At 40.5% G+C, this 13,023-nt stretch overlaps 1 protein-coding gene across 1 annotated transcript; it reads right to left on the reverse strand.

The window, feature by feature from the left end:
* Nucleotides 1-3,074: 3,074 nt before the first annotated feature.
* Nucleotides 3,075-4,016, reverse strand: EQUCABV1R918 (vomeronasal 1 receptor equCabV1R918). Its single transcript, NM_001166862.1, is given in 1 exon segment — nt 3,075-4,016. A coding segment is annotated over 1 exon segment (942 nt).
* Nucleotides 4,017-13,023: the final 9,007 nt, after the last annotated feature.

Below are 13,023 nucleotides of genomic sequence, written 5' to 3' on the forward strand. Positions count from 1 at the left end.
TCCACGTGCACAGCCATCTCCAAGGTCAGACAGAGAAATTCAGCAGAAATATACAAAGAGCTCAATATCCTCTAGCGCTCCGCTCCTCACTCAGAAGCATAAAATAATATATTATCTTAAAAATATATATTTATTATGTATACTATATATATAACTTTAAACACATATTATTGTTAAAGTATGTTATGTATATAAAACACGTGTATATTAAAAATATGTATATATGTTAAAATTTCTTAAATGTTTGGGAAAGAAAAATATTCATTCACTGTAGTCCTGGAGAGCCATTTGCGGGGAGATGTAAGCCCTTGCTTCCAAGCCCCCAAGGAGGGGCAGGAAGTGGAGTCATATTCAGACACTTAGCATGGTTTCTTGTGTAAGCAAGAAGAGATGCAGAGGAAGATTCTACTCCAGAATATCCCAGGAGACTTCAAGAGAATCAAGAGCAGAATTGGAAGGAAATGCCAGAATCTTGTGCTCTGAGGGTGTTTCCCCCTCTGGTCCTTGGTTCTGTTGCTTTTCACAGGTGTCCTGATTTGCGTTACTTCTATTTCCCTCATGAGGGGGGATTATCTTAAAGTCTAGGATGACCAATGGGATTCCTGAGATATGTGTACTTTTCTTTCTTTTTGTGCTATCCTTTACATGTCCACCAGCAACAGCTGTGGGGGAATTTCTGTGCACATGTTCAAGTGTCTTCTAGGAGACAGATATGCAAGAACATGCATCATCTTCCAACTTTTGATAAAGATACCCTAATTGTCTGAAAAAGTCATTGTCCATTTATATCCCTGGCAAGCATGAATGAAATGTTGTATTTCTCCTGATCTTAAAAGGAGACAATATTAGTAAACTTTTAATTTAACCAGCTGATGGTCACTCACAAACATAACTATATTTTCTAACTTCTTTTTCTTTGGACACCATTGAGGATGGATGCCTCTTTATATGGGAAATGAGCACTTTTTTTGCTTTACTCTGAAATGTTTTCATAGGTTCTATGTTGTCTTTCATTGAGTTGTTTGTCTTTTTACTTTTCATCAAGAGTAAAACATATTTTCCTTGAATGGTGTTTCTCACATAGCATCCTACCAGGAGGATGCCCATCCATATGTCCAGGAAAAGATCCATCTTGGATCTGTTCTCACTAGTCATCTACCTGTCAAGAAACCTGAGGTGAGACCCACCTACCTGGCATAGCTTTCCATGCAAAGACTCGTACTGGGTTCCCTCTTACCTCATGCACCACACTAAAGATGGGAGGTGGACTTCTTGACGGGCCCCATGCTGCACCCGAGCACTTTGTCCAGGACCCTACTCTCATTGCCTTGCTAACAGTCACAATTTGTACAAGGTTTGCAGTGTCCGGCAGGACTATCCCAGTGAAGAGAAATAGAGAGAGGCAAAACACTTGGCAGCCCCCACAATATGGAAGGGATTCTAACATCTTAAGCAAGCAGGGTAAGGGCTATGAGGCATTTCCCCCCTTGGTTTTTGAGATGAAATAAACATATAACATTGTGTAAGTTCCCCCAATTCTCCTTCACTCCAACATGACCAGTTGGAATCTTCACATTTTAAAGAAAAATCTACCTTCTACGAATCCATGCAATTTTATCCCAGATAGCACGTGGTTGATTTTTTTTTTGATATCAATACTCATCTCATTGTTTTAAATCAGTGACAAGTTTTTGTGCTCTCCTTTGACTCAAACCAGGCCCATTTGCCCATTTCTACACGCAAATGTTTTAAATATGCTAATATTCCTCCATGTAATCATGTTTGAAATGACTACCATCTCTCTAATGACATTTAAATTTTGTAAGTTAGCGCGATGCTCCTAACTGAACCTGAATTTGGTTTATCAGTTTCTGAGAAGAACATCACATCTCATTACAGCATACACTGTCAGAGGTTTCACGCAATTGACTTGTGTTATCTCGTGTGATATTAACTTTGATCAGTTACTTAATAGAGTGTTTACGAGGCTTCCACACCATAAAGTTACTTTGCTGTGTGGTGTGTTTTTGGGCTGGGGCCAGGGTGTTGAATTAAATTCCACCAACTAGATGACTGAGTAGCCACATATAACATTTGCCATTTTTTGTGTGGAATCTGCGTACCTCACTCTCTTTTATTTGCTGATTCAAGTAATTATTCACATCAGCATGAGCTCATTTATATTTGTTTCATAGGAGTGTCTTGGTTATGCTAATGAGGTAACTGTAATGTGTGTGTGTGTGTGTGTGTGTGTTTGTGTCCCTACAGGGGTCTGGACATTAGAAAGAATAACCACGTCATCGCATAGAAATAGTTCACTGCCCAATCTCCAGGGTGGGGATGAAGTTCAAATATTATAACTTAGCCCAAAATGCTCCTAATGGAACCTGAATTTGCACTCCACCTTCATCCCACACTACTTAATTGTTACCTGAGAAAATTCTTTTCTTCACTTTCTCTTTTTTCTTCTTCTTCTCCCCAAAGCCCCACAGTACATAGTTGTATATTCTAGTTGTGAGTGTCTCTGGTTGTGCTATGTGGGATGCCGCCTCAGCATGGCCTGATGAGTGGTGCCATGTCCATACTCAGGATCTGAATTGGTGAAACCCCGGCCCAGCAAAAGGGAGCACGTGAACTCAACCACTCAGCCACGGGGCTGGCCCCTCTTCACTTTCTTGAATTGCCATCTCACGTTTCATTTTGTCCTGTAACTTTTCCAACAATTCCCTTCTTAGTTAATTTCTGGACAGATTTAATACGGCAGATTAAAAGTTACACACTCTAAGATTTCCCCACGACCTCTAGATTTGTTTCAGGAACAATTTATTTTTTATTGCAGAGACTCTGAGCTTCTCCATTGAAAGTGTGAATAAAATTTCAATTACGTAAGTATTTTCATAATAATTATGTGAGGTTTCACTTACATTTACTATTACTATTTATTGTTTATTTGGGGAACAGAAGCTTACTCTCCCTTGCTTACCACGTTCTCAAAAGGTGGTTGTTGCATAATTATGCATGCAATTCAGGGGATGATTGAGTAAATGATGCAACACTGTGCCAAAATATACAATTTATTTGTTTGTTATGAGTTTAGGGGGTTTTGAAATCCTCAAAGGGGCAAAGCAGAGCCTGGGCATACTGGAGTCACGGTTCATGAGAATAAATGGGCAGGCAGTTGCGAAACATCCATTAATCCAGGCTGAGATATTCAACAGCAGCCAATTTGGATTATCAAAAATACCAATACAAATTTGAAAGATGGAGGAGAGAGAGTAAAAAGACACAAAGGTGCTCACCAGGACAAGGATACCTTGGGTGGCTCTGGACTCAGGGGAGGATCTAGGGGAGATGTTGGTCCTGCGAATGTGTTTGACTCTCTGCTTGTGTCTGTACAGGATGAAAACCATTAAGCCACTGGCCCAGAGCATGAGCCCAAAACAGAAAATATCAGGGACTGATAGCAGTGCTGCATATAATGAGTCTCTGGTTTTGTCATGACGAACAGCAGAACAGTATCCAAAATGTTTTTGGTTTGTGATGTTTTTCTTGCTCCAATTGCTACTCACAAACACGGCATACATGACGTTTATCAGCATTTGCAGGATCCAGCACAGGAAAAGTGAAATGACAATGACACTGACAGCTTTCACTTTAAGCTCTGCCCACCTGGAGTTTCTGGAGCTTATTGTGATGGCCTGGAAGATACTCAAGAGGCAGGTGGTGCCAAGGGTCACACCTCTGCCCACTCTGTGAAGACAGAAAAGAAGTTTACACCCAAGGTCACTGGGAAAATGGTTCCACCCGAAGGCTGCCATTGTCTGCGGGACTCCTTTACAGAGGAGGGTCAAGGAGTTGGCTACAATCATGTGATTAAGAATCAGATCCTTGGACCTTAACCTGCACCCAGTGAAGTAAAGGAAGAGATGATGGTAAAGAAGAGAGAAATTCCCCAAGATTCCAACCACGGTCTGGATTAAGAAGAGCATTCCTATAACCAAATCTCTGGAGGCCATTCTGCCAGTTTCTAGACACCGTGAATTGTCTTCAGAACCAGAGGATCCTGCATGGGAATAGGAGGCGTGGGCTTCATGTATCATGTCAACTGAAAGCAATAGTCTCCACTTCTCATTAGCTTCTCCTTAGAAATGGTGTTGGGAAAACTGGATGTCCACAGGTCAAAGAATGATATTAGACCCCTGTCTTACACCATACACAAAAATCAACTCAAAATGCGTTAAAGACTTAACCGTAAGAACTGAAACAGTAAAACCCCTTCAAGAAAACAAAGGGGAAAATCTTCTTGACATTGGTCTTGGCAACAATTTCCTGGATATGATACCAACAGCACAGGCAACAAATCCAAAAAAGGACGTGTGGGACCACATCAAACTAAAAAGCTTCTGCAGAGCAAAGGAAATAATCACCAAAACAAAAAGGCAGCCTACTGAATGGGAGAAAATATTTGCAAACCACCTATCCAATATGGGGTCAATATGCCAAGTATATGACTCTCCTATAACTCAACAGAAGAAACATGAAACAACCCAATTAACAAATGAGCAAAGTTCTTGAATAGACATTTCTCCAAAGAACAGATAAGCGACTGACAAGTATATGGAAAAGTGCTCAACACTATTAATTGTCAGGCAAATGCAGATCAAAACCACAATGAGATGGTACTTCACATCTGTTAGGGCGGCTAGTATCCAAAAAAGACAAAAGAGAATCAGTATTGGTGAGGACATGGAAAATTTGGAGCCGTTATACATGATTGGTAGAAATATGGAATATTGCAGCTGCTATGGAAAACAATGTGGAGATTCCTTAAAAAATTATAATAGAAGTATTCCATCATCAGGCAATCCCACTCCTTGGTATATATCTGAAAGAATTTAAATCAAGATCTCAAAGAGATATCTGCATGCCCATGTTCATTACAACATCATTCACAATAGCCAAGGTATGGAAATAATTTTGAAATGTCCATTGACTAATGAATGGATAAAGAAAAGGTGGTATACACGTATAATAAAGTATTATGCAAGCTTCAAAAAGAAGGATATTCTACCCGGGTGAACATAGAGGACATTAAGTTAAGTGAAATAAGCTGTCACAGAAGGAAAAATATTGTATGATTCCACTTATATGAGAAATCTAAAACAATCAAATTCACAGAAGAGAGAAGAGAATGGCGGTTGCTAGGGGCTGGAGAGAAGGGGCAATGGAGGATTGCTGTTCAATGTGTGTCAAGTTCTGGTTATGCAAGATGAGTAAGTTGTAGAGATGAGTGGTACAATGTAGTGCCTATTGTTAACAGCACAGTGTTGTGCACTTTAAAACATTTTAAGAGAATATATTTCATGTAAGTGTTCTTACCTCAATCACACACACACACACACACACACACACACGAGCACAAGGAACTTTTTGGAAGTGATGGACAAGTTTAGCACCTTGATTGTGGTGATGGCATCACGGAGGTATGCGTATGTCCAAACTCATCAGAACGTATACATTAAATATGTGCCATTTTTGGTATATCAATTATACATAAATAAAGCTTAAAAGGAAAAACATTTAAAGTTGCTATTTTATTATGAGACTTTCAAGAGTTGAATGTATAACCTTTGAAGAGCACTTACAATGTATGAATCATTGCTATAAATGTCAAACCTGCGGTAACTTATTTTCAACAAATCTATGTGACATCACCTCTGTTACTTTCATCTTAAAGACAAGGAGAACATAAAGAAGATAAGTGGTTTGTCTAAATTCATATCCTGCTGAGGGCAAAGTGTGGACTTGAGTCTGGCTGGGTTGTTTGTAGGCAGCGCATTTCACCCCTATGATATACTAAGAAAGCTAGATGCCTCTGTTCTTGGAATCATCTCTATATATAGTTTTGTTTTTAGCTTTGTCATTTAATTTTTGTTTGGTAGTACATTACATTATAATTTTTGTTGTAACATTTTTCCATGATAAGCAAAGATCAATTCTATAGGCCAATATTAAAATGGATAAAGCTTTAGAGATTTATGGAAATGCAGATGCACTGATTGCAGCTTTGTCCTACAGGAACCTGTCCCATGACAGGCTGAACTGAAGGAATGCAAAAATAACTCAATATTAGGATAGAAACAGAAAGCAAAAACATTTTGGGCATTTGCCTTTATTCCAGGAACAGAAGTATAATGACACCTTTCACAGTCTCATGTCTTGCCCTAAAAGATGGGACATTGACTACTAATGTGCAAGGTTAAAAAGATTGCTAATTTTAGATCATACACTTATCTATCAATCGCTCATTATAAACTATTAGCCATGTGGTAAGTTTTCTGAAGTATATTAAAATATGACATTGGCAAATTGGAAACACTAATGTGTGAATATTGTATGCTTTATAAATTGACGCTATAGAATTTGTGATTGATATTAGAGAAAATATCACAGGATATATTTGAGCCCGACAGCTACTGTCTGAAACCCATTATTATAAAGTGATCTTTTCCTTAAATGTTGTTTCCCTAGCTTCAAGAGAGAAAAGATTCTCACCATAAGCAACAGACCACGATGTTTTCAGTAGAGACACAACCATCTCCATTAAGCACAAGATAGTCTCAGAATTAGAGAAAACCTTTCTATTGCAACAGTTGTCATTGGCATGCATTGTTTCTTCATAAGATTACACGATTCCCACAGATTTCTTTATCCTAGTCTTCTTTACATGCACGAAGGAATTATAGGCACACCTCTTGCAATCCTAAAAGTTTTGTCTGTGATTCCTGTAAGTTAGGCTGAAAGCAATTGGATTCAGAACTACAGGTCTTAATTACCTTAAAAATCAGGATTTATTTTCAATGGCGTAAACACCAACAATCACTTTCATTGTGGATTATACTAAATCACATTAGTTGCTATCAGGGATTGGTGTAAAATCTCCAACCCCATCTCTTTTTACTAACTCAGCTTTTGCTTCTGAATGCTTCCTCCTCCTGTGTCGCTTTGGCACTAGATCAATTACAAACCCAGAACAATCCCGTTTTTCGACATGACCGCTCACCTATATGTACTCCTGACAGGTGTCCATACCTTACAGACTTCGCCTTCAGACTGAAATAGAAAAGATTCTCCTGGATCTGTCCTGCTATCGGGGTGGTGAGCTCAGTGTGATGGTCCTGGCAGCTGGTACAGGGAGGGAGGGAGGCAGCCAGACCCTGACATATGGGGTAGTGATGCAGTGACCTCACCTCCCGCAGGAACTGCAATTATTATTTCACCTATAGTGGCAGTGACACTGAAGGCTCGGGGAGATGAGAACATTTAGGAAAAACTTTTTTTCCGAAGTTGCTAATTACCGAAACCAATTACAAGTTTCTAATTAGTATTTACAGGGGGACCCTGAAGTGATTGGTAGAGGCTATCTTCAATTCCTAGAGGTCTCAGTGGATGCTCTGCTGTGCTGGCAAGTTCTTCCGCCCCAAAGTGAGTTCTTCCTAACCACTGAGCTGAACGATCATTCAATCATAAGCAGAGAAATGGAACCAAAGAACCTGAGAAGGCTTTTCAAAAAGAAAGTGAAAGGAGGAACATGATGGAAGCACCCAATGCCAATGAATTTGGAAGTTTAGAGAAAATAGATCAGGTAGTCTAACATGCCATTCCTTTATCTAAGAGAGAAGCAAATTCTGCTTCCTCAATTCCAGAGCAGTGGCTGGTTACCATGGTCTTCTCCACTTATTTTTTGCCGAATTTTCATGAATAAGCACTGGCTGCTCTTGTAATTCACGGGGAAATATCAAGTAGGAGTTCAGATTGACCCTTTGGTTTTTCCTACCAACAAATCTGCATTTTATCCAGGTCCACTATCCAATGCATCTCAATTTGCAAGACTGGGATTAGTGCCATAATGGTGGACACCCCCTTCCACACATGCATGTGAGCACACACACATTTACATATGCAGATATAAACACACACATGCACACCCATACACATCAAATACACGGTGCCTCCTAAACATCCCAGAGCTGCCCCCTCAGCAGCGTGTAGCTGGGCATTTGGCCTCAGGACAGGTTTACAGGTTCGAATGAGTCTTGTGCACACCAGAACTCTGCAGTCCCAGCACCTCTCCCCTACCAGCGTCAGGGCCTGTCACGGAGGCCCAGGCTTTGGGGCTTCACCAACATAGCTCCTCTGGGTTCCGCTGACCTCCGCTCCCCGGCTGCTTTCAGAAATGCCCCTGCTGTCCCCAGAGAGGAGGCCCTCACCGCATGAAGTGTTATAGACTTGGTTTTGGGGGAGTCTCTGAAACTCTCTCTCAATGTCCCCCAACTCCATCCTCAATCCCCAAATGCTCCCTGGATTCTGGGCTCTCTAAAGCCCTCTCAATTGCTGAACGGCTCCTTCCCTGCCCATGCCTGCATGCCTGCTTCCTTCCAGGTCCCCTCTGGGTAAAAAGCAGGAACCCATTTGTGCTATCAGGGAATCTGGACCTGATGTCCAACCTTGTTGAGTTCTCCCCATCTGAGCTGGGCTCTGATTCTGTGGATAAATGAAGAATTTGTGTGACCCACTGCCCCTCAGGGACACCACACGCCCCAGTTCATCCCTGCACACAATGAGCCAGACTGTTCTTTAAAAAAAAGTTGGTTTTAATTGAGGTGTAATTGACATACAACATGATATTAGTTTCAAGTGTACAATATAATGATTCGATATTTCTGTATACTGCAAAATCACCACCACAATAAGTCTAGGTAATGTCGCTCACCATACATAGTTAGAAAATGTTTTTCTTGTGACAAGGTCTTTTGAAATTTGCTCTCTTAGCAACTTTCAAATAAGGAATTAAGTATTATTAACTATAGTCACCATGCTGTACATTACACCCCATGACTTATGTATTCTATAACTGGAAGTTTGTACCTTTGATCACCTTCATGCATTTCATATCTTGCCCACATGACACACCTCTGGCAATCACCAATGTGTTCTCTGTATCTATGAGCTCATTTTATTTTGTTATTTTTAGATTCCACCTATAAGTGAGAACATACAGTTTTTTCTTTCTCTGACTTATTTCACGTCACATAACTGCCCTCAAAGTCCATCCATATTCTTAAAATGGCAAGATTTCATTCATTTTTATGGCTGAATAATATTCCATTTATATATTTCATATTTTCTTTATCTATTTATCCATTGATGGACACTTAGGTTATTTCCATATGTTGGCTGAGCCAGAATATTTTTCACCTTGGTTTTCACTGGCACCCAGAAGGTCAGCTTCTCCAAAGTCTTGGTTGCCACTGAGCTCCTTGCCACAGGGAGATTGAGTTATCTCATCCCCTGCAAGATGCAGACTGAATCAGCCAGCAAGCAGGTCTATGCGTAAATATTTTTAAAAATAGACTTCACTTTTTAGAGCAGTTTTTGGCTCATAACAACGTTGAGTAAAAGGGTCAGAGATTTCCCATATGCCTCCTGACCCCACACATGCACAAACTCTCCCCTTGGCAACATATGTATTAATATTTTAAACACAATATATATTGTTAAAAGTATATAGTTATAGGTGTATTTTTAAAAAATCCTTGGTAATGACAAAGACCAAATTATAGTGTATTGTTTCAGATATATACGTAGGAGATAGAATGAAAGTGCTAAGGATAAGTAAACACCGAATAAAAGATTCCATCTAGTCCAGAGGGAACAGCCAGTGGTGACTGGATCACGTGACTAGGTTAAGATGATTGAATTAGGAGGGAAAGTGCTGGGTGTCCCTACGGATAATAGAGCCCAGCGGAAGGGACCTTCTCCTCAGGCATCTCTTCTTCAATCATCCTGGAAACCCCTCTGTCTCCAGTGGAGCTTGCCTGGTGTCCACATATCTGAGTGGCTACAGAGAGGCAGCAAGACCACAGGATAGTGTCCATTCCTATTTGGGGCCTCGATTTGTCCCCCGGAGTAATAGAAGAGTGGGAAAACTCTATAGAGGGCCATTTTAGGTGTTGAGGTAAGGATTAGTTAATTGTTTAATAGCATTTCTTGGCACAGAGCCTGATTCAAAATATATTTCAAAAATGTTAAGATTTAAACAAAGGTCAAAATTTCCAAGGCATGATCACTCAGCCCCTGATTTCTGTGGGTTGGTGGATGAAAGTTATGGGTACCCTTGACTGAGGGGCTTTGAAAACTTTAAGTGATTTGTTAATTTATCTTTTATTCCAATGTATTCATGAGAACTTGTTTGGAGCTAGTTAAAATTTAGGATCTTGACCCCAAACCCATAAATAAAACAGAGCAGGCCCTCAGCTGTAAAGCTTCCAGTCCAATGTTGCGGCAAGAATCATTCTACCCTAATTCATAGTTGGAAACTGCTTCCTCACTACTGGATTTTGTAATATAAAATCTGAAGAGGAAAGTATACTTTATTCTACATTTTCAAATATGATTTCCCCAAGGTTAGATACAGCATTTGCCTGACCCTATCTTTCTTGTTTCTATGGCAAAATTATCTTTTCTTTTTCCAAACGTAATCTATTATGATAAATTTGGTTATTTTATGACAGCCTGTGGCGATATAGCCTAGTGCTGTTTTTAAAGGAATGACATCTTTTCCCGTTACATTCTATTTACTTTTGTATTAGATCCAATTCATTTCTTGATTAAAGCACTTCCGTCTTTTTCTTCTTTTTGTAATCTTTTGGGTTTTGTCTCTAATTGCTGATGATGGACACTTCCGGTAAATTTTACCTTTCTTTGTAATGTGTCCATTTAGACCAAGGAATTTCCCCTGAACCCACGTTTTGCCCTGCTCCTAAGTTTTGCCATAAAGTGCTTATTTTTTGTTTTCTTCTTGATGATTTCCATTTGAAGTTCATCTTTGATTTCAAGATTTTCCAGGAATTTTTTTCATAGTTTAAAAAATACTGAATATTATAAAGAAATTAAATAATATAATTATATCTAATTTCTTAAATTACGACAAAGGTGGAATAGAAAGTATAAAATATCCAGTTTTCTAATGTATTGAGTTTCCCTTAAGGCCAATTCCATGATCAATTTTTCCAAATGTTTTATGGTATATCACGTGAGGTCTCTACATAAGGAATCTGCAGTTTATACAGATGAAACATGTTCAGTCAAGTGCAGGAACTTCTTTTTGATTTATCACCTTATTTTCATTCACATTGGTACTATGTTGCTAGTAGAAGGATATGTATACCTGGTATGAATATAAGGTAAAAGATGAGGTGGTGGGCAGAGAAGAGAGGTGGGACCTGATTGCATCCTTCACGTGGGAGATCCCAGGGATGTGGAGAATTCAGCAGTCTCATTTTCTACCCTCCAGAGGGCAATACAGTCCCCAGGACAGTACCCACACTGATGGACCCCAACACGCTTTCAGTAGAACAGGGCAAAGAGTTCTTAAAGCAGCTTGGGATTCCACAAACAGATGTAACTATAGGAGGTGCTGGATAAGTGACATGTGGAGGAATGAAGTGGACTCCAAGCCTAGTGTCACTTCTCTGGCAGGTTCTTCTCCCATGACCAAGGGTCAAATTCAGTGATTAACAACATGGATAGATGGGCACTGACCAACTAAATGGACATGCAGTGATCAGATGGGCGGGGGCATTTGCAACTGATGTGGCCTCAGTTCTGACCAGGGGACCACCAGCCTTCCCTAAATACTTACATCTCAGCCCTTTTGCACTTGGAGGTCATCAGCAAACTCATTGTGGGATTGGAGAAAAGAACCTTTACACTCTGATTAGCATGACATTAGAGAACTCAGGAAATTGAGAGTTTATCTTCTATTATCCCAAAGCTTCTTCCTGTGTGCAGAACTCTGATTGCATCTTGACTCTCTTTTCTTTCTCTCAGGTTGACATGATGACAGAGAAATGGGTTGTAGTTGCCACTGTGGAGGTTCTGCTCCGGTTTCCTCCGATACCAGGAGAGGATCCAAGTGCCTGCTGTGTCTTGAATAAGAAATGCCCGCCTTCAGTGGACCAGCCTCACACAGCTTCACAGAGCCATAGAAACCCGGAAGAGAGGTAGGACAAACGACAGGGAGTAATGCGGGCATGGCCCGGAGGGATTCCCTAGAAGGCACAGGTGGGGACCGTAGATTTCTGCCTGGAGCTGCCTAGAGGCTTCTGACTTGGGTGTCCCTCACCGTACATGGGCTTTTATTTGGGAGTTACCTGGTGTGAATTTGCATATATGTGTGAGCTTGCACAAGTATCTTCAGATTGCTCGTCCCTGTGTGGCTTTGTGCATGCCACTGTTGAAATACGGCATGAGGCTTTGGGGTCATGTATTTCTTTCACAGGCGCTCATTGGCTTCATATCAAATATTTGCAAAGCTTTGGCAAAGAAACTGGTGGATTTTCTCAGCAAGGTGTGTTCTGTGAAAATTGTGAGTTTTCTGATAACATATGGGGAAAAAAATGAATAGCTATTGCCTGTCCATTGGCTTTGATAAATATCGGTAGATAGTTTAATTTGGAGGGAGTGGCTTCACAAAAAGCCAAAACACAGGCCTAAGTTACCTTGACATTCTCAGGGAGGCACTGTTCAAGTAGCTCTATGGCAAAGATTCCAGAATCAGGCATTCAATGTTGCCAATCTAATTTCCCCATTTATATACTAAATGGTCTTTTCTTAAGCAGTGTCCTGTTCCGGGAGTAAGTAATGATGGGAAAAGATCACACAATGACATAGAGTGCACATCAGTTCATGAGAAGACCACATCATCGTGGGTGTGACAAATAGGGAGCCCCCATCTAAACAGAGAGGTAGTGGTACCCGGGACTTCCGTCTCTGTGTCTTCATAAATATTGTTTCTGTTCTTTTCTTGTGACTAGGAAGCTGAACAATCAGTTTCTAGAGGAGAAAGACCAGAAGCCCAAGGATGTGAGGCAGATGGCAGGTCATTACGTCCACCATCAGCCCCAAACACCCCCTCCAGCCCAGAACCTGAAGAAGCTACAGAAGGGACCAGTGGAGTGG

Source organism: Equus caballus, chromosome 10 (genome assembly GCF_041296265.1).
Source record: "Equus caballus isolate H_3958 breed thoroughbred chromosome 10, TB-T2T, whole genome shotgun sequence".
Taxonomy (NCBI): Eukaryota; Metazoa; Chordata; class Mammalia; order Perissodactyla; family Equidae; genus Equus; species Equus caballus.